General features: G+C 47.8%; 1 protein-coding gene across 2 annotated transcripts; it reads left to right on the forward strand.

The window, feature by feature from the left end:
• On the forward strand, nucleotides 1-27929 carry INTS1 (integrator complex subunit 1). Of its 2 annotated transcripts, XM_083800115.1 has the most exons (47): nucleotides 1-146; nucleotides 259-549; nucleotides 1105-1301; nucleotides 1536-1673; nucleotides 2361-2520; nucleotides 2813-2918; nucleotides 3181-3367; nucleotides 3477-3622; nucleotides 3914-4055; nucleotides 4406-4582; nucleotides 4807-4915; nucleotides 5516-5636; nucleotides 6310-6387; nucleotides 6897-7054; nucleotides 7590-7686; nucleotides 8115-8206; nucleotides 8542-8602; nucleotides 8965-9162; nucleotides 9442-9571; nucleotides 9757-9936; nucleotides 10028-10177; nucleotides 10747-10926; nucleotides 11120-11224; nucleotides 12149-12316; nucleotides 12679-12790; nucleotides 13240-13398; nucleotides 14582-14728; nucleotides 15100-15198; nucleotides 15572-15696; nucleotides 16410-16664; nucleotides 17335-17494; nucleotides 18116-18256; nucleotides 18656-18836; nucleotides 18917-19040; nucleotides 19567-19685; nucleotides 20741-20828; nucleotides 21457-21683; nucleotides 22238-22361; nucleotides 22843-22976; nucleotides 23279-23471; nucleotides 23691-23818; nucleotides 24305-24417; nucleotides 24996-25109; nucleotides 25978-26048; nucleotides 26602-26693; nucleotides 26807-26916; nucleotides 27345-27929. In XM_083800115.1, exons 1-47 carry the CDS (start codon nucleotides 89-91, stop codon nucleotides 27458-27460), a joined length of 6561 nt encoding a protein of 2186 aa, XP_083656241.1. In that variant the 5' UTR covers nucleotides 1-88; the 3' UTR covers nucleotides 27461-27929. The 2 variants fall into 2 exon arrangements, with proteins under 2 accessions (XP_083656241.1, XP_083656242.1); XM_083800116.1 differs by lacking the exons at nucleotides 23691-23818; nucleotides 24305-24417; nucleotides 24996-25109; ... (2 more) ...; nucleotides 26807-26916; nucleotides 27345-27929 and having other exon boundaries at nucleotides 22883-22976; nucleotides 23279-23417.

Here is a 27929-nt window from a genome sequence, read left to right on the forward strand (position 1 = left end):
TTCCGCCGCGCTCCCCCCGCTTCCTCCCGGGGCCCGCGTCAGGCAGCGGCGGCCGTGCTGAGGGGGAGGCGGCGGCGGCGGCGGCGCCATGAACCGGCCGAAGGCGGCGGCCGTGCGGCGGCCGGGAGCCGTGCCCAAGCCCTCCGGTGAGCGCTGGGGGCCGCGGGATGGCGGCGGTGGTGTTGGGGGGGGTGGGGGGGGTGTTGCGGCGGTGCTGCGGGCGCTGCCCTCACCTGACGGCCGTGCCTCCCGTTGCAGCGCACCCGCCGCCCGGGGACTTCATCGCGCTGGGCTCCAAGGGGCAGGGCGGCGAGGGCAAGGCCGCCGGCTCGCTGCTGAAGCCGGCCCCCGCCGGGCTGCCCTCCGAGCGCAAGCGGGACGCGGCCGCGGCGCTGGCGGGGCCCCCCGGGCTGGGCGGGCTGGCCAAGCGCCCCAAGCTCGCCTCCACGCCGCCCCTCAGCGCCCTGGGCCGCCTGGCGGAGGCGGCGGTGGCGGAGAAGCGGGCCATCTCGCCCTCCATCAAGGAGCCCTCCGTCATCCCCATCGAAGGTAAGGCCCGCGTTCCCCTCCCGCGGCGGTCGGGGCAGGGCTGTAAGCCCGGCTGCCCGACAGCCTTTCTGCAAGCCCCCGCAGTGCCGTTCGTGCACTGTCCTCGAGGGTTTCCTCCTCCGGTTGTGTGGCGAATGTCATGGTTTTGTCTCCTCTTCCTCCCTCGCTAAGTGGGGTTGTGCTCACCCTGTTTGATGGCACTACGTGGAAAACTCACTGAGAAGATCATTGGCCGCGTTGTGGTGTTTTACTCACATCTGTCTCCTGCAGACTGTGGATCCCACTGCTTGTTTCTTGAAGTGTCATCCCATTGTCTGGCGTTAGATATGTTTGCAGAGGAGCATTTTAGCATGGACCAACCGAAAAGTAATCGAGGGGGTGTTGTCAGGCGCAAAAAGGGATTTTTAATAGGGTGTGGATAGGGGAAAAGCCATTGCAGGGGACCAAGGTAAGCAGATCCTTTCTTTGCTTTCCACGTGGCTGGTGCTGGCGGCATCCTGGGGCAGGATATTTTGCCCAGTGGTAACAAACTCACGCCTGTGTTGGTTGTTGCAGTTGGCCCCACGGTGCTGCTGGAGGAAATCGAGGCAGCAGAGGCAGAAGGTAATGATGACCGCATCGAGGGGGTGCTGTGCGGAGCGGTGAAGCAGCTGAAAATGAACAGAGCCAAGCCCGACACCACTCTGTATCTCAGCCTCATGTACCTGGCAAAAATCAAACCGAACATCTTTGCCACCGAAGGGGTTATTGAGGTGAGGGCTGTGCCGTGTGGGGACTCCTGGGCTCTCTGAGGAACCTTTCTGTGTGTTTCTGAAGTACGTTTCTGAAATTCCTGCCAGTTGTGAGCATAGTTGCAGCTGCCCTCCAGCCAGAACGTAATCAGCATGTATTTGTAAATACCACAGCTCTGTGGGAATTACTGAGACTTGTATTTCTTTCTTGGTAGTTGGCTTAATTTTATTGTATTTTTTTTTATAATCTTCCAGGCACTATGCAGCCTGCTCCGAAGAGATGCCTCCATCAATTTCAAAGCCAAAGGGAATAGCCTTGTGTCTGTCCTGGCCTGCAACCTTCTCATGGCAGCTTACGAAGAGGACGAGAACTGGCCAGAGATCTTCGTCAAGGTTGTTGAACCCAGGGTGCTCCTGCAGGGCTGAGGCAGTGGTGGGCACACGGGTAAAACCAGCCAGGGTTGGGAAGTGGCTTGTGTTGGGGGCAAGAGGATTTATTATCGCTGCGCAGCAAGGGGGTGTCCCATGATCTATCCCTCAGCATGGAGGAAGCAGTAAATGGGGACTGGGCTGATGCTGTATGGACAAGGGAAGAAAAACCCAGTCCTTGTTTTTACCAAGGAAAACCTCCACAGGCTGTTGAAGTGCTGTGGTCTTGTTTGCCTTTCTCTGCTCTCTTCTGGGATGCCGTTGACGGCGTTTGATAACATAAGTGTCTCAGAGACTTTGTGCTCTCTAGTTTATCTGCAAGGATAAAGGTTTTTGAAGGGCAAGATTCTGTATCTTGGAGGTAGGAGTTACGGTTAGATCTTTGTTAGAGCTTAATCTGATTCCCTGATGGAACGGGATAGTGCCCGTAGAGCTTAGGATGCGGTGGTTTGTTGCTCTGCTCTCATGTGACATGCCTGCAGTCATCTGGTGATAGTTTTTTCATCTATGCATGGTTATGGTAGTTTCCTGCTTCACAGCTGCATGTTGAAAATAAATGATAACTTGGGAAACTCAAATATTCCTGCGATTAAACTAGTACAGAAAGGCTTGAGCACAGTTTGTGTTCTCTGTGGCTTTTTTTTCCTTTAGGTTTACATTGAGGACTCCCTTGGGGAGCGCATCTGGGTGGACAGCCCTCACTGCAAGACCTTTGTGGATAACATCCAGACAGCTTTTAACACCAAGATGCCTCCTAAGAGCATGCTCTTGCATGGAGAAGTTGGCCGTAGCAGTGGGGATCTTAGCGCCGGTAAGAATGTGTTTAGGAAACAGGAGCCAAGTCTTGGAGACTAGGCTTTGAGTTTCCAGCATTGCTTTTCCCTTCTTTAGTGTCACTTCATTTCTAGTAGATGTTTGAGGGCAAGCAGTTAAAATGACTTGAATAAAGTGCCTGAGTGCGTTTTGATGTGAGAAGGTGACCAGTTGTGGCCTCCTTCGGTGTTGCTGACGTGGGTCCTTGAAAGAAGCTGAATGCGTAAGGGTGTGAGTGAGTGATCTCTGGAAAGAGAAGTTGTCTCACAAAGCACGCTGGTCTCTTGTAGGGAGTAGCCCCCACCCTTCCATGACAGAGGAGGAAGACAGTCAGAGCGAGCTGCTGATTGCAGAGGAGAAAATGAGCCCGGAGCAGGAGGGCCAGCTCATGCCCAGGTAAAGTGCGTTCTTCTCCTGGTGTAGCCATATGGCAGGTCTGTCTGTGCTCACCCCCCTCGCAGTGCTGCAGCAATAGCTTTGCAATAGCTGTCCCGTGGGACCTGCTAGAGAATGTTGAACATCAGGAGAAATGAATAGAGAGCGATTATTTGGTTGTTTTTTTTGTAACCTTTATCACAAATAAGAAAGAATGCTGTGGACACAGCGTGACCAGGTTAGTTTGTGCAGAAGTGAATAAAATGCAGTTTGTGTGGCCCAGGTACGATGACCTTGCAGAGAGTGTGGAGGAGTACGTCCTGGACATGCTGCGGGACCAGCTCAACCGGCGCCAGCCCATGGATAACGTCTCCAGGAACCTCCTCCGTCTGCTGACAGCAACCTGTGGCTACAAAGAGGTGCGACAGATGGCTGTGCAGCGGCTGGAGATGTGGTTGCAGAATCCCAAGGTAAGGATAGAGAATGAACCGTGCCTTTTCTGGGCCTGGTCTGGAGGTCCAGTTCCATCTCTGGTCTGTGATGGCAGGTGGCTGCAGTAGTTCTGTTCTTCCTCTGCAGCTGACCAAGCCAGCTCAGGACTTGCTGATGTCAGTCTGCATGAACTGCAACACCCACAGCTCAGAGGACATGGAAGTGATCTCTAACCTGATCAAAATTCGTCTCAAGCCAAAAGTCCTTCTGAACCACTACATGCTGTGTGTCAGGTGAGTGAGCGACTGGGTCTGTCATGGGAAGAGAGCACTCTGGAAGATGTACTCGGGGTTCTGTCTCTAAGAAGTGTTTTTAAATACCAGGTGTGGCCGTGGGGTGTTCTGTGTCACGTTCAAATGAATTTCATTGGTCTGGAAGTCTTTCAGTAATCCTTTGGCATTGCCGAATGTAGGTGCTGCCCCACCATCTTCACTTTTTGTGTTAAATACTTTAGAGAAAAATCAGAACAATGGACCTAGCTGAAATGAAATCTTGGCTCTGATACCTCTGGTCTTCCCTTGCAGAGAGCTGCTGAATGCACACAGGGATAACCTGGGCACGACAATTAAGTTTGTGATTTTCAATGAGCTTTCAAATGCAAGAAATCCCAACAACATGCAGATCCTGTACACTGTTCTTCAGCACAGCTCAGAGCAAGCTCCAAAGGTAGGTGTAGTGTCTGGTGTGACTGCTGGTGGGGCCAGACCCCTGCTTGAGAGTTTTAGCTGAACCGAGGCTCAAATAAAATCTTCCCTTAGACAGCTGTGGGATCTGCGTCATATTGGTTTGGAATTACATTGTTGCACTTGTTAGGAATAAACGTGATGGGCATTTTCTAACTCCCACATTCAGTGTGACCAGCCCTGTGGTAACAAAACTTCATGAGAAACGTGTTATAGTTCCCTGGGGTCTGAAGGACGAGCATATTACCAGCATTGTTTCCGTGTGTCGTTTCATTCTGTGGTCGCAGATATTGTACAGTGCACTGAAAGCTTTCTTTTTCTGTGTGGTCTCAGTACCTAGCAATGGTGTTCCAGGACCTGTTGACTACTAAGGATGATTACCTGCGGGCTTCACGGGCACTGCTGCGAGAGATCATTAAACAGACAAAACATGAAATCAACTTCCAGGCCTTCTGCCTGGGCCTTATGCAGGAACGAAAGGAGGCCCAGTACGCAGAAATGGAATTCAAGGTACCACTTTGTTTGACCCATGTGCCTGCTGGATGGTACCAGTGGTGTACCAGACTCTTCTATATCTCTTTTTCTGGCAGATCTTATCCCTCCCCACACCTCTTGTTATCTGAGTAACTCGGTATTTGTGTCTTACAATTCACCGCAGCTCTTCTACATCCCGTTTTGATGACAAAACACTTTTCCAGAAGGCAGCTTTGATTTGACTCACTCCTGTTTTTTAGGAGCGGTTTGTCATCCACATAACTGATCTGCTAGCTGTCTCCATGATGCTTGGTATCACAGCCCAGGTGAAGGAGGCTGGAATTGCCTGGGACAAAGGAGAGAAAAAAAGTAAGCAGACAGCCTAGATTCCATTTGAAGATGGGTAGCTTGTTAAATATCTCCTGGCAGTGTTGGAACTGAGGGAGCATTGCAGCTAGGATTAGAAAGGGGGCTGTAAGTCTCCATTCGAAGTAAAGGTATGGGGTGGCTTGCTATTATCCTGAGTCTAACAGAGTTGGGAGATGTGGCATCTGTGTGGCTGGGTGAGGATACAGGCACTTTTTTTATCTGTGGAAAACATGGATGAGAGACTGGGGAGAGGGGACTCAAGACGGGGTCATGTTTGAAGGAGCAGCTGTAAGGATTACCAAGGACTTATTGCTGAGAGGGCAGAGCTTTGGGGGGCATTGAAGTGACTGCCCAGATGTCTTCTCACAACCCTAATTCATTTGTGCTACGTCTCAGGGTTTTGTTGTGCTTCACTTTGACACATCTGTATGTTCTGTCAGTGCTGGCTTGCTAAAGGCTGTCTGATTTCTCTCCCCAGTTTACTGACTCTTTATGCTCAGAGTCCTGGTTACCGTCTGGTCTTGAAATGACTGCTTTCTCCTGCTTTGCTCTGTATGAGGCTCTGATACGTGAGTGGTTTGTAACCTGACTGTCTTTCAGACCTGGAAGTTCTGCGCTCTTTCCAGAACCAAATCGCCGCTATCCAACGCGATGCTGTCTGGTGGCTTCATACAGTCGTTCCATCTATCAGCAAGCTGGCTCCGAAGGACTACGTGCACTGGTAAGATGCTTGGGCATCTGCTGATTTATCCAGTCTGTTTTCCAGTGGTTTACAACACGTTAGGAAGACCCATGCATGTGCCAGGGTTTGGTTAGATCTCTCTTCCCCTTAACAGACAGGGAGCAGAAATAATGTTTTAGAAGGGTTCAGGTTGGGACTGTCTCCCCCTCAAGAATGCCTGCAAATGCATCCTCTCACTGGAAATACACGATAATGGAAAACTTCTGATTTGTATTATTTGGGTTCACCCTTTTGGCTCAATAGGGAGTTTCCAGTTACCTGGTCAGGAATGATTCCTGTGGACCCCTTGTTGTCCTGCCTGACATCCTTTTTCAGTCTGTATAGTTGAGGGCCCCATAGATAATATTGTCTTCTCTGCCTGCCTCTGGAGATGAGGTTGTATCTTAGGGTGTGGTTCAGGCATTACTGAGGCAGGTCAAGCCAGAACTAACAGCATATGAGGTGTGTTCACTGGAAAGTATAAAAGTCCAATGTCTGTACCACATAGTCCTCTTGGCTATGAGTAGCACTGTCAGTTTTATTAGGTTAGTTTATCTAAGGAGGCTCTTGCATGTGTAGAATGGGTAGCGTTAGGAGTTTGGGCAGAGTGGACTGCTGAATGTGTTCCTGAGCTTTACACAGGTAACGTTTACTGTTCTCTTCATCTTGACAGCCTCCACAAGGTGCTCTTCACAGAACAGCCAGAGACGTACTACAAATGGGACAACTGGCCCCCCGAGAGTGACCGCAAGTGAGTGCGTGCTCCACCCATGGCTGGGAACATGGACCAGAGCTGTAGCTGGAGGCAAAGGAATTAGTGTTTTCTGGTGCTCTTTATGTAGCTCTTTGTTGGAAAAGCTTGGAACTGTGCCTGATTTTTTCATCCTCTGCTACAGTGCCTTAAAATTGGTGAATGTTCTTTCAGTCTCTCTCAGTTCCTATTCTTGATTCTCATTCCGTGTGGCAAGCTGCTCTATATTTTAATGCTGTAACTGCAAGAAGGGCAGGCCTGCGCTGTATGGTTTGTACTGCTGTAACGCTAGGGAACTCTGACTCAAGCAGGCTGAAGTGCAGAGGTACAAAGCAATGCAAACAATTTGTTTCCAGCAGCTGCACTCGGAGCTGCAGACCAGGGAAAAGTTTGTAAACTAAGCTGTGGGTTATTTTCTGCTCAGATGAGCTGTAGGGTCTGTGGAGGGTTTTGGCAGTGTTCGTGCTGCTGTCAAGGGAAGCATGATTGATGTCTGTTTTCTCATGCAGCTTCTTCCTTCGCCTCTGCTCTGAGGTGCCCATCCTTGAAGACACGCTGATGCGGATCCTCGTGATCGGTTTGTCACGGGACCTCCCTCTTGGCCCTGCGGATGCCATGGAGCTTGCTGACCACTTGGTGAAGCGGGCTGCAGCTGTGCAAGCCGATGGTAAGACTGCATAAAGCTCCAATGGTAACTCCAGTGTGTCCACTTGTCGCCACCCAGGGCTGAGACAGCTCCTACCCTGTTCCAGAGAGCCTTTGCAGACTCCGAGTTAAGATACAGTGAGTTAGAAAACTTGCAACAAAGTTGAAATGGATTTTTATCTTCTGAGCCCCAGAAGTTCTGAGCAGACTCACTGCTTACCTGACGGAATGCACTTGAGTTTTGAAAAAGATGTGGATAGCAGGTTGGATTCATTGTGGGGGAAAAAAAAAAGTCCTTATGAAGAATTTAAATCAAATTTCAGCTGAAAACACGAGTCATAAGGATATTGAGTCTTTTTTTTTTTTAATATTGCTGCTTTTTATGAGTTGTGTAGTGGTGGTTTGTTGTTGTTGTTTCTAATTCTGGAATATCGTGAGAGGAAGACCACAACAGCATAGTCGCTTCAAGTTGAATTTCTGTTAGTGTTACTTTTCTTGAAGGACTTTCTGCCAGGTGGGCCAGTCAATAACTTGTTTAGTCTTTTCTCCTATTCCAGATGTTGAAGTCCTGAGGGTAGAGAGAATCCAGCTGATCGATGCTGTCTTAAATTTGTGCACTTATCACCATCCAGAGAATATCCAGCTGCCCCCAGGGTAAGGCTTGTCAAGTAGATAATCGCTGTGTGACGTAGCTCACTTTCACCTTGTTGTGACCTAACTCACTTTCACCTTGTGACTAACAGCACTAGCTCACAGACTTCAGGATGCTTTTTCCCATTAGAATTTTTAATAACAAAATCACCAGGAAACCTTTTCAAAGTCATGTTCTGGTGGAAATTTCTCCAGGGCAAGAAAGTTCTGAGTCATGGAATGGAATTTCCTCTGCAAGAACTCTGACCTTTCTGCTTTAGAAATTTTCAACTGAACTCTGTTGTCCCACCCGTGAGAGACTTTTTCTTTTTTTCCTTCCTGAAAACCACTGAGCTGGTGTGGCTGATTCAGTGCATGATTAAGAAGAGGCGGCTTGGGATGCCCTCCAGTAACCAAATCCAACCACGTGTATCTGTTGATGTCTCTTGCAGGTACCAGCCTCCAAACCTAGCTATTTCTACCCTGTACTGGAAAGCCTGGCCTCTCCTGCTTGTAGTGGCTGCGTTCAATCCTGAGAACATCGGTGAGTGTGGACGTTTCTCAGGATTCTGGTTCTGCTGCAAAAATTGGCGAAGGTGCTGGCTGAAGTGTAGTTGCCTGTGTTGAAGTCATATGCTGGGATGGCAAGATAACTGCTGTTAGCTCACTGTGCTGTAATGCATATTCCTTGTGTGTGCAAAAATGCACAGTGGGGTGGTTTGGACCAGCATGTGGCTGGGATTACAGTTTCCATGCCCTGAGTGTGGCAAGATGTTCCAAAGTGAGTGTGTGTCTTCCTGTCGTGGATTGCGATAGGATCTCAATAACACCCTGACTTGTTTCCAGTATTCCTTACTACCCTTCTCTTCTGTGCTGCAGGTCTGGCTGCGTGGGAGGAGTACCCCTCTCTAAAGATGCTCATGGAAATGGTCATGACCAAGTTAGTATTGTCTAAATCCCCCCATAAATCAAATAAGGGCACCGAGCTTGTATTTCTGAATGAGGTTTGTGCCGGTTGGCTCCTTCCTTTCTAGTGGGACATGTAAAATAAGCAGGCTGGCAGCAACACTATGGTTTGAGTGGGAAAGAATCCTTCCCCCAACAGAAATATTATTAACATGGGAATAAAACTCAGAGCATGATTGTTATGAGATTTACTGAGAAGGTCTCAGTCTTCCTGGCTCTGTTGGGAAGCTGCCTTGCATTTTCTGTGTTCCCTAATGGAAATGAGGCCATAGAGGCATTATGACTTTCATAAATTCTGAATAGGACAAGATAACTGTTTTGGACTTGTTTTCTCAGCAATTATTCCTATCCTCAATGTACCTTGACGGATGAGGAGACGCGCACAGAGATGATTAACCGCGAGCTTCAAATCTCCCAGAGAGAAAAACAGGAGATTCTTGCATTTGAGGGTCATCTGGCTGCTGCATCCACAAAACAAACTATTACAGAGAGTAGCAGCCTCTTGCTATCCCAGCTGACAAGTCTGGATCCTCAGTAAGTAGCCTTCTGCAGTCTGGTGCTCTCAGGAAAACCCAGTTAATGCTAGTCAAGAAATTCTACTGCTGATAGGGTGGTTGGTGTGGGCAAGAAGAGCCCCAAAAGTTGGTTGCATGTGGGATGTGTGTTGCATTTAGTCCTTGTCCTTCTGTTGTAACCTGCACGTGGCTGTCACACACTGCTGACCTGATTAGTCCTCATCAATACCGGAGTGAAAGTGTGCCTTGTCTGTGAATAACTTCTTGTTTCACAAGAAGTTTCACTTCTTGTTGACAGGGGGCCCCCACGCAGACCTCCGCCGCATGTTCTGGAGCAGGTGAAAAGCCTGAACCAGTCGCTTCGCTTGGGCCACCTTCTTTGTCGCAGCCGTCATCCTGACTTTCTTCTCAACATCATTCAAAGACAGGTGGGCTCTCCTGATGGGTTGGCTAAGTTAGGATCTGATCCCTCATCTCTAAAACTTGAGCAGAGCGAGGGACAGAAGGGAGCTGAGTGAGACAGGGAAAGGTGGTTTACTGGTCAAGGGTTAAATGATCAGTGTGCTGCGTCTGTGTTCTGCTGATACTGCATTGCCATTCTTCTGTTTCTTAGGCCTCGTCACAGTCAATGCCGTGGCTGGCAGATCTGGTTCAGTCCAGTGAGGGCTCCTTGGACGTCCTGCCCGTGCAGTGCCTTTGTGAATTCCTGCTTCATGATGCTGCTGATGAGTCAACGTCAGGTGAAGAAGAGGAGGAGGGTGAGAGTAAAGAGCAGCGTGCCAAGAAACGCCAGGTGAGTGGTCTCTTGGAGATCAGTTCTGTTACCTAATTTCTGTGCATCCTGGATTTGGTTTCACTGGAAAGGCCAACTTCTTGTTCCACAGAGACAACAGAAACAAAGGCAGTTGCTTGGACGGTTGCAAGACTTGCTGTTGGGTCCCAAAGCAGATGAACAGACAACCTGTGAGGTGCTTGACTATTTCCTACGACGCCTGAGTTCCTCCCAGGTGGCCTCACGGGTCCTGGCCATGAAGGTGAGTAAAATAAATATCTTGACTAGGGTTTATCAGAAGCTAAGGGCAGATTCCTATATTCTTGTGACTGCTGTGCAGTGAAATTTTCATGTCAATTTTCTCTAGTAACTCATCTCAGTCTCCAAGGCCCATCAAATGCACTTCTGCTTCCTGCTGCTCAGAAGCCTTCTCTGTTCAACAGCCAAGTAGTACTTTTCTTAAGATAGATCTGGATTCTGCTATGTTTCCTGTGAAGTTCAGGTGTAGACTCAGCACATCATGTAGTATGAGGAGTAATTGGCAGCAGCTGTGGCCAGTGGGGAATGTAAATCAGTAAATGCCTGGAGCTCTAGAGCATAGTCAAGGCAGGCAGAATTGCAGAGTTCAAAAGATTGTGCTTACAGAGGACTGAAACTTTTAAGCACAGTAGCTGTCAAGCAAACAAGTTATATGTTGTGAGACCTGTTGTAGGCTGTGTGCGCTGCATTTGCATCACTCCGTGACACTTGAAGCTTGATTCTGTTCTATTCACTGGTATGAAACGAGTGGTCCAACTGTGGCTTCATATGCATGGGCTTTGATTTCTGCAGGGCCTGTCCTTGGTGCTGTCAGAAGGGGGACTGCGTGATGGAGAGGAGAAAGATCACCCCATGGAAGAAGACTCTGGGGATTCTGAACTGCTGCAGGGGTATCAGTGGCTGCTGAGAGACCTCCCGAGGCTGCCACTGTTTGATAGTGTTAGAGCAACAACAGCTCTTGCCTTGCAACAGGTAGGCCTTTGCTGGAAGGGATAAGTAGCCAGCTGTGGGGCAAATTATTCTTTGTTTTATTCGTGCTAAAACAAATCTGAGCAAACTGCATGTGGTGGTGGTATTGACATGTTTATGTGCATACAGAAGAATGTTTTGCTGGTGCTTGCTTTCATTACCTCTTGATCCCTAATGAATGGAATTGTCCTTCTAGGCCATCCACATGGAGACAGATCCGCAGACCATCAGTGCTTACCTGGTGTACCTCTCCCAGCACGCCCCAGTGGAGGAGCAGGGACAGCACAACGACCTTGCTCTGGTGAGAAGGCGGGGTGCAGGGGCAGAGAGGTTAGGAGGGATACCTGACATGTTGAACTCCTTGCCCATGGCAGTGGTAGGCATGTGACTTGCTGTACCAGCCGGATGAGGTTTTTAGGAGCATGTGAATTTGATAACTGCGTGGTCGTGTTTCTGGGTATGTGTTGGAAGGCAACCTGTGTCTTTGGTTTCATATCATTCAAACAGAAAATCAGTAACAACTTCCAGTCCAGCAGCCCATCTCAGATGGCATGGGGAATGCAGGACTGCGTAGTGGTTTGAAGGCAATGCCACCATCTGGTAGTGTTTCTCAAGTAAGCAGGTGCTAAACCTGCAGTCACGTACATCGGGTGAGGGTGGGAGGCCAGGAACCTTAGTGGTGGGATATGCATTCTTCTGTAACCAAAATTGGATTTCTGATTCTTTTTTTTAAGGCTTTGGTGATTTTGGATGTTTGGCTCATATGCGATGATTATTCATCGTTCTCACTCTTGGGTGCTCTTTTCATTGCTTTTAAGTTCACTGACCAACATCCTTTGTAACAGTCTTTGAGATTCAGTTGTATGGATCTAGAGGCTCACAGGTTCTTTCTGTCTGCATAGATCTGTTTAAGTGTGTGGAGATTGCTAAATAATACTGTTTCTTCAGAGGAATGCCTCTTTTTACTTCATAAATACTGGCAAATGTTCCCTTTGCAACGGGATGCATCAGAATGCAGCTGTACTACAACTGGGGACGCTGTGAGGTATCACAAGATGCATGCAAAGCACTTGAGTTCTTCCCGATTTGACAGTTTCGCTCTTGACTCTTACATGTTGATCTCCAGTGTTAAATGGGCTGAGGATGCGGAAGATGTGGCGGAATAAGGCAGGAGGACCCGTGTATGTTGCTTAGTAAAGCTCCCATGGAAATTTTTCCTTTGCAGGATGTGGCCCGGCTCATAGTGGAGCGCTCTACCATCATGTCTCACCTCTTCTCCAAGCTCTCATACTGCGCTGAGTCGGATGCGGTGCTTGTAGCTCTCCTCTCCATCTTCTCTCGCTACATCAAACGCATGCGCCAGAGTAAGGAAGGCGAGGAGGTGTACAGCTGGGTGAGTGCCTCTCTGCCTTTCTTAAGCGGGTAGAAGAAGGAAGGATGAGTTTAATACAAGAGATGCCCATTGTGGGTTACTGAGTATGTAGAAACCATGTCTAGTTCAAGGATCCCTGATCTGAAAATAATTTTGAGTTGGCATAGTGTCAGAGCCAACTGTGTGTGTACACATAGAAAGCATTTTCTTTTCCTTTTGTATCTTCTTTTTCCATTGTTTGAGATGCTGGGGCTAGGTCAAAGTCTGACCAAACCAAACCTGTCTGTTCTCATGTTGTCCTTTCACCTGCTTCTCACAGATCTCACTTTCTGTTCTTTCCCCACCATTGTTCATGTGGTTTTCTTCTGCTTTTTTTTTTCCAGTCGGAGTCCCAGGATCAGGTGTTCCTTCGTTGGACTAGTGGTGAAACAGCCACTATGCACATCCTCGTGGTTCATGCCATGGTTATTCTCCTGACACTAGGGCCACCTCAAGGTGAGTGAAGTATGCTCAGATGTGTTCAAGGGGTTGTGGACTGGACAGAGAGCCTTTCCTCTGTCTGTATAATAAATTAGGCTGGTGTTAATTCTTCTGCTCACAGGCTTCTCCTTCGCAACGTTTGCTTGTAGCAGTAGGAATGTCAGAATAGTGCTACACGGAGTGAAGCATTTGCAGGCTTATTTGCTGCCTTGCGCAGACAGCAGGAAATATTAAAATGATGGTGTGTCCCTCCCTGCTGAACAAGAAGGATGCAGAGGGTTGTTGTAGGGTGAGAACTGGGCACTCAGATATATAGATCATGTTTCCATTTGGTAGTATTTATTCCCAAGTTGTTTCTAGCCTTTGAGCAAGAAGGTATTCTGGTGCATTGACTTGTACAGAGAAGCGTAGAATGTTTTAAGTGCTTCTGAACATAAGAGATTTTTGTGTCTGCCTTTAAACAGGGGATGGTGATTTTTACACGTTATTGGATATATGGTTCCCGGAGAAAAAGCCTCTTCCTACTGCTTTTCTGGTTGACACCTCAGAGGAGGCTTTGCTGCTTCCTGACTGGCTAAAGCTGCGCATGATCCGCTCCGAGGTCCCACGTCTTGTGGATGCAGGTGAGCCTGTGGGATGTTTGGCCTTTCAGACCCTCCCGTAGGAAAGGGAGAGTCTTCCCTGCTCAAGCCCTCTGTGTGCCCAGCTGTCCTACTTGGATGCCTTTGGCGCGGCCATCAGCCACTGCAGATCCTGCAGCTGGACAGAGAGCTGGGATTTAAAAGGCATTGTCTCTGGATTTTGTGACAGTTGCAGTCTGAGCGTGCAGTAGATTCTTCACTGTGTCCTTTAGGGCTGTCAAACAGATACACAGAATATGAGTTGGTTCTGGTTCTGTTAGGGGTTGTCCTGATGTTTATTCCATCCTCAGCCATGATTTGTAGCCCATGTACCATGGGTTTGAGAATGACTACAACCTTGCTGAACTACCACGCCCCTCAGGTTAATCCCCACTGCGTTAAGAGCAGAACTCGGTGAAAGCTGAGGCTGAAGGAGGAGGTTAGTGCCTATAACAGAGCTCCTTACTGCAGTGTTGAAGGCAGGTCCTCCCACTCTGATCGAAGTGCTGAATCTCGGTGGCTCTTATAAGCAGTGTCTATTACTTTTAAAGCATGGGAGAGTCTGTATGACTACTGTGCTTTCTGTGTATTTAAAGGAAATAAAGGACTGTGAATTGGATGCCATCTCTGTTACAACAGTTCAGATTGAATTAAGCTACACAGTCAAAGACAAAGCACTGCTTCCATAGGACGTAGCATGCTTGCAATGTGGAGAGCAGCGGCTGAAGGCTGTGAGCTATATCTGTAGTTACTTGTATCCTTGCACAGCTTGTCAGTGCTGTCTGTCTTCTTGGTGTTCAGAGCTTTGTCCCTTTCTTACTAATTAAATGACAGCTCTCTATAGCCAGTGATTGAATTATTCAATAATTCCTGCCTGGAGCCATTAACAGATAGGGTGGAAGTTATTTTTTAATATGGATGATTGGGTTCCTGAGGTTTTGATCAAATTAAATGGAAGATCAAATTAGTCAGTGAGTGAATTAACTGAAAGATGCAATAAGAAGGTAACGATTTGCAGAGCAGTGAAAACATAGTAGGCAGCTGTCAGACTTCTGGCTTTAGGCTCTCTGCGTCCCTGTCATTAATGTGCCACTTGGTCCAGCCAAAAGTACAAATACCAGGTAATAAAGATGACCCTGTATAAGCAATTTGGAGGTCTGAGGACTTTGGTGTTTGTGCATTTCAGCTCTGCAGGACCTGGAGCCGCAGCAGCTACTTCTCTTCGTTCAGTCCTTCGGAATCCCAGTTTCCAGCATGAGCAAACTTCTGCAGTACCTGGATCAGGCGGTATCTCATGACCCACAGACATTGGAGCAGAACATCATGGACAAGAGTAAGAGCTCCATATGGGATTACTCATTTTAATTTTTCTTACAGTCACATCCTGTGACTTCCTTGAAAAAATCCAAACTAGTTCTGCAAACTCTGCTTTTGCAGCCTGTTGTTTCTCCCTGGCGCTTGTCTAGATGGCTCTTGGCCGTATTTCTTGAAGTAGAGAAGGATTTTTCTGGATGGGATTATAAAGAGTAGAGAGATAATCTGGAGGCTAACTTGTAAAAGAAATAGGGCTGACTTGCGACATGTTTACAACGTTCATAGTAACAGCAAAATCTCTTCGTCTGGTAGCTACACCAACAGCAACCAATTCTGTACTGCTTTACTAAAGAGGGTGAGACAACACGTTTGTATTTTGTCCTTTTTCAGACTACATGGCTCACCTGGTGGAGGTTCAGCATGAAAGAGGAGCGACAGGAGGCCAGACTTTCCACTCCCTGCTCACAGCCTCCTTACCAGCCCGCCGAGGTACTGCCCAGCATAGCCTAAACTTCTGAATGTCAGTCTTCTTGCTCTCAATGGTTGCAGAGGAAAGATGTTTGGACCAGGAAAAACTGTTCCAGAAGTGGTTGTGATGAAATGCATTAGCAAACTACAGCTAGACACTAGTCCTTCCTAGAGTTTTTCACTCCTGTTAAGGGGAGAAATTCCGGTATTCTTGGAGTTTACTATAATGATTTGTTCTGAGCAGTTACAGAAAAGGAGGTCTTGCTTGGCCTTGAAAGAAAGCTACTGAATTCCTCAGTAGAGACAGTAAAGCTGAAGGTGATCCAGTGCTAGGGTTCCAGATGTTAGGCAGCATAACAGCATTTTTCTTTCTTTTCTTTTATTGTTATTACAGACAGTGCTGAGACTGCGAGGTCAAAATCTAGCCCTGAGAACAATCAAGGCCAGAGCCGGATCCGAACTTTAAGCCAGGTTCGGGTTCTGGGCCCAGAAGATGACCTAGCAGGCATCTTTCTGCAGGTACTGGTGTAACCTCAAGCTGATTGTCCCTCAGCTGCTTCCCTGTGGCACCTTTGCACAAACCATATCCCTTATACTTGCATCTTTTTGCCCTGTTCCTCCTTCAGCGTTTGCAGGCAGCAAGTAAGAAAACCCTGCATAAAATAAGGCTGCACCATTACAGCCTGGTGGAGTTGATACTGGATGGATTTTTTTTCTTGTAATTTGAACATGATGTGGCTTTTGATCATGCCTAATGCTGTCAGTGCTTACTAGCTTGTTGCCATCTCTGCACATTGTTTGTTCTGTGTATAGTGCCTTTTTTCTCTGCAGTGCATGGAGGATTTGTGAAATGCTCACAGGGCCTTGGCAGCAAAGCTATATGTAAACAGCTTTTGTACCCTGGCATGTCTGCTAGCAGAGCCTCACTCTCTCTGTTGATTTCAGGACAAACCTACGGGGAGCTAATTGGCCAAGTTGGTTGCTTGTGTTTGGGCAGTGTGGTGATCCCCCCGCAGTGTTAGTGTTGACAGTTATATTGGCGTTGCATAGATGCTGTGCCTTTTCCTGTACCAGGCACTAAAAAATTGAAAAAGCTCTTTGAAGGTTCTAGTTAGTCCGCAGTCAGTATGATTGTACAAGGTAAATCAATCCTCTGCCTCAGGGATGTTTATGGTATAGCAAGTCCTTTCATTTGTTTTCTCATAAATGCGCTCTTCTCTGTATCCTTCCAGCTTTTCCCACTAAATCCAGACCCACGGTGGCAGAACTCAAACCTGCGCCCGCTTGCCCTGGCGTTGCAGCAGGCCCTGGGGCAGGAACTGGCTCGTATCCGCCAGGGGAACACACAAGTGACCGGGATCACCGCGCGACTTCTCCAGGCAGTAGCTGCGCTGATAAACTCACCGCACAGCGGAGCGCTGGTGATGGCGATGCATCGTAACCACTTCATCTCCTGCCCGCTGATGCGCCAGCTGTACCAGTATCAGGTGAGCAGCATAGGACGAGAATCTTTGTATCATTGAACAAAGAGGGGTGAGGAGGAAAGGAAAATCTGCAGTGCATCCACTCTGCTGCGCACAGACCCTCTACCCGTGTAGTGCTGGACATACAGCCTGGGGAGCATGGTGTAGAGGGACTCAAGCTGTCTCATGGACACATGGATACAGGCTGGCCTCGTTAGTCTAGCAGTGCTGAGAGCTTATGTGCAGGGTTAGGTGTACATTAACCGATCTGGTAACTCCGTGGCACTGTGGGTTGGCAGCTGTGGGTCACTGTTGGTTTTGGAAGTTCTAATTTGTGCTGTTTTGCAGCATGGACACGTCTTGCAAGCCAAGGCATTTGCAGACAATTTGAGAGTCGAAGTCTGTAATTCCTTAGAGAGCTTTGGAGCAGGCTGAGAGTTATCCAATGAAATATCTCATTCTTTTTATCATGATAGAGGAAGGCACGAAGTTACCCTTAGTTATGCTTGGAGATGTAGTCTGGGTGTGACAGAGGTTTCTGCTTTGTACATTAGAGGCTGCTGTGAGCTATGATCCAATAAAGGAGGTGTGCTCTGTGTATTCTTGGCAGTACATGCCACTGTCTGCCTCTCCTGCTATCTTTGCTGTATGCTTGAAGTGTGTATAAGCAGGTCTCTTTTGCTGCTCTCCCTAGCGCTGCATGCCACAAGACACTGCCTTCTCCTCGCTCTTCTTCAAAGTCCTCATGCAGATGCTGCAGTGGTTGGAGAACCCCGCAGTGGAAGATGGTCCTCTCCGTGCTCAGCTGAAGGCCTTTGCTGTGCAGTACTCCTCAAGGCACAGGATCAGTGACGGTACTGGCATTGGGTAGATTGTGGGATTCAGAGTGGACCAAGTGGGACAAGAAAGGGAAACAAATGAAACTGCACCCAGAGCAGAAAGTCGGGTGGGCTGCTTTTTATAGAGGTATGCTGAGTAGTGAAAAGAGGGAAAAATCAGTTTTGTACTGTGCTATAAAACTCCATGAGGATGCAAACAAGTAATATGGCTCCAGGGGTTTGGAGTAGACACCTACTAGCATCTCACCAAGCAGAGTGGATCTCAGGGAGAAATTCCAATTGCTCAGGCCAGGAATTCTGTGCTTGCTGTTGTCCTGGAAGATAAGCACACAAGAATGCTCGTGAAACAAGGTCACATCATGACTTGTAGAGTTACTGTCATCTGCCATCTGTAGAGAGGAGACCAAGAGCTTATGCATGGAAATGGGTTTGTGGTTATAGAGTATTCTCTTAAGCCATGTGTCCCTGTAACATGCAGAAGAGCTGTCCAGAGCTACACTAGGAGTGAAATGATAGTAGAGCATAGTAGGTGTGTGTGTTTGATTAGTTGTGCCCTGCAACCACCTGGTGCATCTCTAGAAGAGAAGCCTGATGTGGCTTTGTCCCTGTGATGCCAATGCTGTAATTTCTTTGCAGTTCGAGGTGGCTTCTTGCACCTCACAGAAGCTCTGACTTTCCGTCGCGACCCTGACTTGATCAGCTCCACAGTACGTGCCATCATTGCGACACTGAAATCAGGAGAGAAGTGTAACGTGGAGCCGGAGCTCGTCAGCAAAGGTGTGTCTGTCCTCTCTTCTTCCCCACAGCTGCAGCAGGCTGGACTTCCAGCCCTTCAAGGGAGCGCTTTGTGTGTAGGCAGTGGGAAGCTGCCTTCTTCCTGGATCAGAAAATGCAAACTGGTCTGAACTTGGTCCTGTCTTGTATCACCTCCTTCCCCTGCACTGGTATGTGGGTTTATAAACTGCGACCTGTGTCTGGGATTAAGTCTTTCAGCAAACTGCTGGTTTCCAGTAACCCCATCAGAAATAGAAGCCTACTGTCCAAGATACTTCTTCTGTCCTCCTTACTGAGCCATGCTCTGGGAAATTCGGGACTCATTGCCTTTGTGATACCCTTATGATGTTCCATAGCTTTCACCACATCTTGTAGTTACTGACACGTTTCTGCCTCTGCTAGCCCTTCAAGGTCTGATTGAAACTCACTCTCCATACTTGGAGGAGCTCCTGACGGTCCTCTTCTCAGCTACTGTTGAGACCACTGCCAGATTTCCTGCCATGAAACCAATTGCTGTGGTGAGCTCCTTGTTGCTCCAGGACAAAGAAGAGACACCAGTGAAGAAGGAGCTGGACAGTTGCAGGTGAGCCCAGGCAATGTTGGGAACTCACCGATAGGCCTGGTTTCATGGCATCACCACTGATACTGGCTTTTTCTCCTCAGCACTGAAGCCGCTTGGCTGGGGCCCTCCTCTGGCCTTCTCAATGACTGGCTGGAGATGTTGGACCCAGAGGTGATAAGCAGCTGCCCGGATCTCCAGCAGAAGCTACTGTTCTCCTGGAACAAAGTAAGAGTTGTTGGGCAGAGGGACCGCTGTGCTGAAACCGCATTTCTGGGGTGTTGACCTGCACCTGGAGACAGGGCAAGGGAGAGTTCTGTGTTTTTCCACATTGCTATGTCAGTTCCAAAGCCATACATGCTTACTAAGAGGGGGATTCTGGTACATCAGATCAAGGCATGTTTCATCTGATCTTTATATTTCTTCAGGCCTGTTCTTTTCAGAACTTCAGAGCCTTGCAGATACAACGTAGTCCCATAATAGATCAACCAGCTGTGTTTTCATTGGTATTTTTGCGGGCAGACAAATAGCCTGTCCAGAAGTGCTATGCCAAAGCTAAGACTAAAACTGAATTTCATGGATTCTGTCATGGTCTTTTAGACAGTACTGCAGTTCATATCCTAAATCCATCTGTTGTCTTCTCTGCTATCTGCTTGCTTGTATTGTCATCCTTCTGTAAAATACAAGGTATCTCCTACATCCACCTCACAGTAATGATCTCTTTATACAAATCTTCCTCGTTTTGTACTTTCAGGCAGGGTCCCAGGTGCCTTCCTTCCGTCCATATCTCCTGGCTCTCCTCACTCACCAGTCCAGCTGGACCACTCTGCACCAGTGCATCAGACTTCTGCTGTGTAGAAACCGGGAGCAGAGGTGAGTTGTTTTTTGGGCCAAGCAAATCGCCCAACTTAAAACGTTATGTCTGAGAGAGCAAACAGAAGCTGAGAGCAAGAGCTGCTGCGTTCCACGGTGCGTCTGCCAAGAGATGTCACCTAGCCAAAAAAAGGCTTTGTGAGAGGGATGCTGATTTCAGTCATGCTGATTTGTGTACCTTGATATAAATATTATGTGCTCCTTCCATCAAACAGCAGGTAAAGATTTGGCTGTGTTTTAAACAGGAAGTGCTAATCGCTGGGTAATCTATCTAGCATTGCCCTTGTTGATAATCTTTATGAACATGGGGTTTGAAAGATGGCTTGGATAGCGAACTGATGGGAGTCTCTGTACCTGGGCAGGCTCTGCTGGATCTTTTGCTTGTACTAAACTCTGTTACCAGTCTTTCTCTATCCCCCTTCCTGGCATCAGGCCCCCAGTTCTGATCTCTGGAGCAGCCCCAGCTCTCAGCTCCTGTATGTTGCTCTCAAACAATGAAGCTCTACAGCAGTTGTGTAGTACCATGTTTAAATTTGTTAAACTTACAGACCAGGAAACACTAACACTGGTAGCAAGTAGCAAGTCAGGCCATGATTTAACTAGCAGTGTGTCTAAAGCTGGCAGTATTTGTTTGTCACTATTTTATTACTGATTTCCTGCTCACTAACAATTTCAGTAATTTCTGCAATCCAGGATAACAGGTAGGATGTTCTGGACTCTGGGGCAGTATGGTCACTGGTCTGCTTGTACCAGTTGTTTATGTTTATGACAGACTTCTGGCTTTGTGGTGCAAGATTCTGTAGCCACCGTACTCTTAGTGAATGCCATTAGTTCAGCTGCATACCCTGTGCTGTGCTTACTTCAAGAAATATTTAGTCACAATCTGGGAACAGAACCAAACCCCTTCTTGGGACTTAATGGATCCTATTTTTACATTTGCAGATGTTTTTCTTCACAGTATTTGTGATGTTTAGAGACGATACCATGTGTTTGTGTGCTGCCTGAGGGCTGCTTTGACTCTAATGGCAAATCTGTCTTCTTTTGTCTTCTGGCAGGTTTGACCCAACTGCATCCTTGGATTTCTTGTGGGCCTGTATTCATATCCCTCGGATCTGGCAGGGAAGGGACCAAAGAACTCCTCAGGTAGTGGCTCAGTTCTTCCAAGATTCATCTCCAGAGGGGGTGAGAGGTGATGTTTTCACATTGCCTGGCTTTCCATGGCCAAGAGGTGGCTGAAGTGATAGGGGTGCAGCATGCCAAGTTTGCTGCCTGTACCTCAGCTGGTTGCTGAGCTGCTCTGCTCTGCTAAATATTGCAGTGGCAATTTGGGGTCCAAAAAGCTCATATGAACACACATAAGTTTGCCCGCTTGACATCTCCTCTGCAGCTTCTGCAGAGTTGCCAGAATATCCATTAAAGATCTAGTCACAAGGCTACAGCTGTGAGCAAGCTAAAACACGGTGTGGGATAATTCCCAGTGCACCGAGAGTAGGGGACTGCATCTCTTCTCCACAGAGGAATTTTTTTTGGTTTGATGATTCAGTTATGGCTTCTGTCCCATCATGCACGCTGGGTTGGAAGTAAATGAGTTCAGAAATAGTAGAGGGGTAAAGAGGTTTCTTTGGGGGGTTGGGATACGTGCTTTCAGACTTTGGATACAGGGCTGTTCTTAAGTCTGCTCGTAAGAGATGCTCCTTTCTATGCGGGGAAGGCATAACCAGAAGGGACTAAGGATCTAGGGATTCATTGTGAATGTTGTCTTGCATTATAGAAGCGCCGTGAGGAATTTGTGCTCCACCTAAAGGCATCAGAGTTGATCAGCATGGTGGAGTTGATCCTGGCTGAAGCAGAAACCAGATACCAGAACACAGAAGAGGCCTCCTGCACACTCATCCAGTCTCGACTGCCTCTGTTGCTCAGTTGTTCTCATGGGGACCTTGAGAGCATCAAAAAAGTAACAGAGTATTTGACCAGCTGCATCCAGCAGTGGGGAAGCAGGTGGGGTTGCAAATGGAGGGCACTGTCTACTCTAATTGTAGTTATTTGGGCACAGGCAGCCAGGTAATGAGGAAACTTGCCAGTATATCTTCGTTAATAATAGTGTTCCACAGCCCATATGACAACTGCTTACACACAATATTCTCCCAGAGATTTGGGGGAAATAAGATGCCATTTTAAGTGCTACTGGAACCAGGAAGGTGACCTTAAATGAAATTGCAGGCACTTTTGCTTTCAGGAATACAGGATAAAATGCTTGATGTAACTTTTTTTTTTCCAGCATTGGAAGTACCATAGTGGTGTAGATCCGTGTAGATTGTATGTGGATCCCTGTGGACTGTGCATGATTTGAAAGTAGTTAAAAGAAGCACAGACTGAAAAAACACTAATTCAGACTGAAAAAAAAAACACTGATTCAGATTAGTGGTGGCTGCACTCTTACACGAGCTTTTTGCCGAATGCAAGAAAGTTGTTCTGAATCTGATAGGTCTGGAATGTTTTTTGGTTGAACTAAAACAGTAACCAGAGGGTGACATTTCCCATTTTTTCTTTAGCTCTGTGGGAAAATGCTGCCAGGACCTTCTGCTTCAGATGTACCTGCAACTCCCTGAGCAACTTGTGTCTATGCCTGAGGTGCTTCTGAGCAGTGAAGGAGCCAGAGACAGCAGCACTTGCAAGGTAAATTTAGAGACACAGGAAAGCCCCTCTCCAGTTGCGCACCCAGATTGAACGCTACCGTGATGCCCGGACTAAAAGGAGAGGACTGTCAAATGCTGGCTGGGTCATTTTGGTTTCTTTACCTTGCTCTTCAGTTGCCCCTTCCCTGCCCGCACTCTCAGGAGCAGGGAGTTGAGGTGTAGTTTATTTTGCAATGACTGACTATAAAATATGTGAAGCTCTGCTTATATAAATTTTTGTGTGCCAAAGGCTTCTGTAAAGCACAAGTGTGCAGGCGTCTGATCCTGCTTTGATGTCTGTAGGGACTGTGGACTTCAGATCCTGTGCCAGCTGGAACGCTGCATCTGCTCACAGGTTCTAGCTGAAAATAATTTCTGTTAACCTCATCTGTAGTTGGAATGTATTTGGGAAACACTGCTGAAGAGCCAGGGGCTTGCTTTTGCTTTCAACTTAACTGTTCACTCACTACTTTTCTTTCTAGCTTGATGCCCTGGTTCACAGATTCATTAACCTCCTTGCAGACACCAGTGACTCCAAGTCGTCTGAAAGCCGTGTGTGGGATGCCAACATGGCCTGCAGGAAGCTAGCTGTGGCTCATCCTATCCTACTTCTTAGGTACCACTCTCCCCTTTCACCCTCTGTGTGGCTGGGTTCACTGAAAAGCATCCACCGTTGCCCTAGAAGGGGAGCGAGTTTGGAGTAATCGTGATGGTTGTGACAGAATCTGCATTCATGTGTGAAAGTTAAGAGAAGAGCAGCAAAAATGGGAAATGGTGCTTGCTGATTCCATGGATACAGGGATTAAACCCGGAACTCTGGGAGAGGATGAGGGATGCTAACAAGAACTGAGGTGTAACAACCTGTAACTGTATCTAGGAAGAGGCTAGAGCTGAGTGTTGTTCTGTTTGGTGTTTCAGGCACTTGCCAATGATTGCAGCTCTGCTGCATGGCCGTGTTCACCTCAATTTCCAGGAGTTCAGGCAACAGAACCACTTGACCTTCTTCATCCACATCCTGGGGATCCTGGAGCTGCTTCAGCCACAGGTCTTCCAGAACGAGCACCAGGCGGCACTATGGGACTGTCTGCTGTCCTTTATCCGGCTGCTGTTGGTAGGAAAAGTCCCCGCTCTGCATCCGTGTGTGGGCTGCCAGCCGCTAGAGGGAGAGCCTTTGCATGATTTAGAGCTAAAATGTGTATCAAGTACTGGGGGGAGCTTAAAGGGGAGGCCTGAGATCGGGGATCTAATCCTCGGAGCCCAGAGGTGCAGCATGGGGCAGCGCATCACTGCTGTTTTGTTGTTAACTCTCATCTTCCCTGCCCTTTCTCAGAACTACAGGAAATCCTCACGGCACCTGGCTGCTTTCATCAGCAAGTTTGTCCAGTTTATCCAGAAGTACATCACATGCAATGCTCAAGCAGCGGTTTCCTTCTTGCAGAAGCACTCCGATCCACTCCAGTAAGCTTCCTTACTCCGGTTAGCCCAGTGGAGGGCTTGGTCAGGCAGGCTGCCATGAGATAATTGGACAGGAGACAGCAAGAGGATGTAACAATAGCTGTTAATGTGGCACTTTTTCATCCTCAGGTCACTTAAATGTCTGTTAAGATGAGCAGTCTCCCTTTTTATAGGTGAAAGCTAAGCCCAAGGAAGTCAGGTGACAATTCCAACTCACATAATGCCTTAATGCCCCTGGAAGGCGCTGCGGTGCCCTGCAGTCACTTCCAGAGAGCCAGTAGGAGGGTCTATACCCTGAGCAGTGGGTGCAGGATCCCACCTGCAGATGTAGGTACAAATGAGTTTGAATTTATTATGCTGAAAGGAGAAATCTTGTTCCTGCTTCTAAGAAATTTGTTTCTATCCTATTTCAGTGTACATATGTGTGCTGTTAGTTGTCTTCACACCCTTATTGTTATTTAAAGTTAAACATGCCACCTGTTCCTCTAGTGACCTGTCATCAGACAACAGTGACCTCGCAATGTTGAAGTCCCTCCTGGCTGGGCTGAGTCTACCTAGTAGGTGCGGTATCTTGGACAGGGGCTCTGAAGAAGAGAAGGATGGTGAGTCTGAGTGTTGGAAAGCTATTCCAGCTAGTGAAAATGCAGTACGTTTTGAAGTGCAGATGCTTTTCATAAAAATCACAGAATATTCCAAATTGGAAGGGACCCACAGGGATTCATCGAGTCCTTACTTCCAGTGAAAAGGTATTTAGAATGGAGAATAGCACTTGTATACTCAACGGTTTGAAGCCAGTATCTGGGACGGGTGATAGATTGTTTTCCCCATCACTGGTATTGCTGCTGGTGTGGAATAGCTCTTAGAGTGAGTTTCTTCCCTGTGGATTTTACCTTCCTCAGCCTCACGTCAGGGTCAGCCTGTCAGGAGACCCTAAAGTTACCTTGACTTCTCCACTCTTCTCTTTACAACTTGCATGGGAGAACTATCCAGTATTAAGACAGGTCAGGAAGGTTTGCTTTCTTTGCATCAGCAGAGGGGTACCAGAAGGTGCAGTGGGGCTAGAGGCCGAGAGACAGGAAATCTATTAAGGTATTGCTGATCAGCTGATGGCTGGTAGGGAACACTGGACCTGTCTCCCTGTTAAAACTACGTAGAAGTGACTATTCTCTCTCTGCCCCAGAGGAAGCAGCAGCTGGCTCTCTCCCCCTTGTCAACGTGTCTCTCTTCACTCCTCTCACACCGACTGAAATGGCCCCGTATATGAAGAGGCTGTCTCGAGGCCAAACAGTTGAGGGTAAGTGAGGACCTGCAGAGCTGCACAAGAACGTAAGGCACGTGCAGACAGCTGCCAGCCCTGTTACTTAAATGACAGCTGCAGGCCAGTTTCCAGTTTGTCTTGTTTGGAAGTCTCCAGCAGTTAAGCTGGGGTTTTGTTTTGGATGGACTTGTCCATAACCTTCTGGGATTCTGTGACAGAGGCTTCCCATGATGCTGTTGTCACTTAGCGTGGCAGTACTGCGACTGCCTCTGCTTTGGAGCTTTTCAGGGATCTTACTCTGGGAGGTGATATGAGTAATTCAGGACACGCTACGGTTCGTGTTCAGCCAGCACGGATGGTGACCCAGCTCTGGAGTGCTGTTAGGAGCACCATTTTTTTATGCCATAAAAATACCAAACTGATTAGAAATGGGATTTCTAACAAACTTCTCAAATGACCTTCATGAAAGAAAATCATGTTAACCTGGCATGTGGGAACAACACGCTTCATCTCCAAAGGTCTTCTGAAATCACAGGTGTCCGGTGTTCATATCAGACTTAAGTTGTGGTATTGGGGTGACAGTTTTCCTAGAAACAGGGGGAAGAAATCCTGTCTGGGCACTGTTCTTGAAAGAGGCTTTCTGTAAAGACCTTTCAGTTACAGAAGAAGGTGCTCTGGAATTGAAACGTCACACCCCACACCACTCCTTCCCCTGCCCATGCCATGACAGTGCTTGGTGGCCCCACCTTGGGCAGGTTGTTCTCATCCTTTTTGAAGAGCTGCCTTTATTACTCTAGCTGTGTGTGCAGGTAGTAAAAATTGACTGATTAGAGACGTGGGTTTATAGCTCTTTTGCTGGATCAGTAAATTTCAGTCACCCCTCTCAATCTGTGTCTTCCACCAGACATCTTGGAGGTGCTGACAGACATTGATGAGATGTCCAGGCGGAGGCCAGAAATTCTCTCCTTTTTTTCTGTGAGTATGGTGTCACAAACTGCCACTAGAAATAGAAGATTCTTTTCACCACGGTCTGTGTTGCATGGCCAGCCTAAGTGCTGTCCTTTCTCTGCTTTTTGGGAGGTTGTTACATTTCTCCGAAAATGCTGCAACTTCAGCTGGGCTTTCTGACAGCAGACAATATTTACCTCCCTACTGTCTTCTCTCTGTTGCATGCTGGGTCCATCATCATCCACTTTAGCTTTTCTGTATATCAGAGGAAGAAGTAATCTTCTGTCCCCTTCCCAGTAATGGGGCAAGAAGAGAGCAGAACAGCTCTGTTCAAAAAAAAAAATACAAATACTGAAATATAGGTAAATTTCAGCTGTCCCATGTGCCATAAGTTTACAGGAGGGTGTTCTAAAGCATTCAAAACAAGATGATCCCTATTACACAGAGGGATTTCCTGTCTCAGCTAGTGCCTGCTGGATGTGCGTAGGGTTGGGTGGATGCTGAAGGGGCAGTAACACAAGTCTGCACAGTTTTGATCCCTGGATGGCTTTGTAATCCTTACTTGTGCACCTGCTCTCAGACAAACCTACAGAAGCTGATGAGCTCATCGGAGGAGTCCTGCCGAAATCTGGCCTTCAGCCTAGCTTTGCGCTCCATTCAGAACAACCCCAGGTGAGGACCGCGGGGACTTGGCTACCCTGAGTCACTGATGGGCACTGGCTGCCTGTTCCGTGCCTGTTAATGGCGATCTGGACTGTGCTGACGTTGTGGTGTTTTATTCCCAGCATTGCTGCAGACTTCCTTCCTACCTTCATGTACTGCCTTGGCAGCCGAGACTTTGAGGTGGTGCAGACAGCGTTGAGGAACCTGCCTGAGTATACCCTCCTTTGCCAAGGTATGTTGGCATCTGCCCTCTTTGGTATTTGCGTAGTGGCCTTGCAGGGGTCAAGGCTGAGCTCCTGTTCTGAAAGCAGCCTCTCTGGGAAGCTGCTAGGAGTCAGCATTGCTTAGACCAGTCCATCAAACGTGCGGGTGCTCTATATCAGTAATAGCTTTGGTCTGAGCATCACAGAGATTTGCCAAAGAGACAAGGAAGGCTTCCTTGAAGACGATTTGTTCCCTTGGGATTTTCCTCTCTGAGTTGTGATCCCTCACCTAATCACGTATCCACAGGGCTGCTAGATGGTGGTGGATTATGCCCCGTTCTTACAGAAGGAGAGAACTTCTTGCACAGCTACAAACGTTCATCCAGGTGTTCACTGCTGGATTGCTCTTTCCGTATGTTGGAGCTCTCAGTCCTCATGGTGTCTCTCCCTTTCACAGAGCACGCTGCAGTGTTACTGCACAGGGCTTTCCTGGTGGGGATGTATGGCCAGATCGACACCAGCTCTCAAATTTCAGAGGCCTTGAAGGTTCTGCACATGGAGGCAACGATATGAACACGTGGTTCTGGGAGCTCTGCTTCCAGAGGAATTAATTTAACTGGACTCATCAGCTGCATTGAGGCCCTGTAAGAAGGCACTTTATTTCATCCCACGTGCTGGAGGATCACAGATGATGTAGCAGGCCAGACTCTGCTGGAAGAGGAGGGCGTGCTGACCGAAGATCAGAACGGGCAAGGACAGAACTGTCTGGCTGAGATGCCATTACTGTGGGAGAAAAATCTCCTGAATATTGTGCCAAACAGGGACCAGTCCTGTCACGGGGTCTTAGAGCAGTGGCTGTCACTCCTTCTATTTTTTTCTCTAAGAGGGCAGAGCTGCTTGGGAGAGCAGAAGGGAGCATTGGCCCTTGCACTTGAAGTCTGTGTTGGAGGAAATGTGGACACGTGCAGGGGAAGAGACCATTTTGTGTTTTGGGGGGAGAGTAGGTATTTTTTTTTTCCAATTAAAATTATCTTTGTTTCCA

This window comes from Anser anser, assembly GCF_964211835.1.
Source record: "Anser anser genome assembly, chromosome: 15".
Lineage (NCBI taxonomy): Eukaryota > Metazoa > Chordata > Aves > Anseriformes > Anatidae > Anser > Anser anser.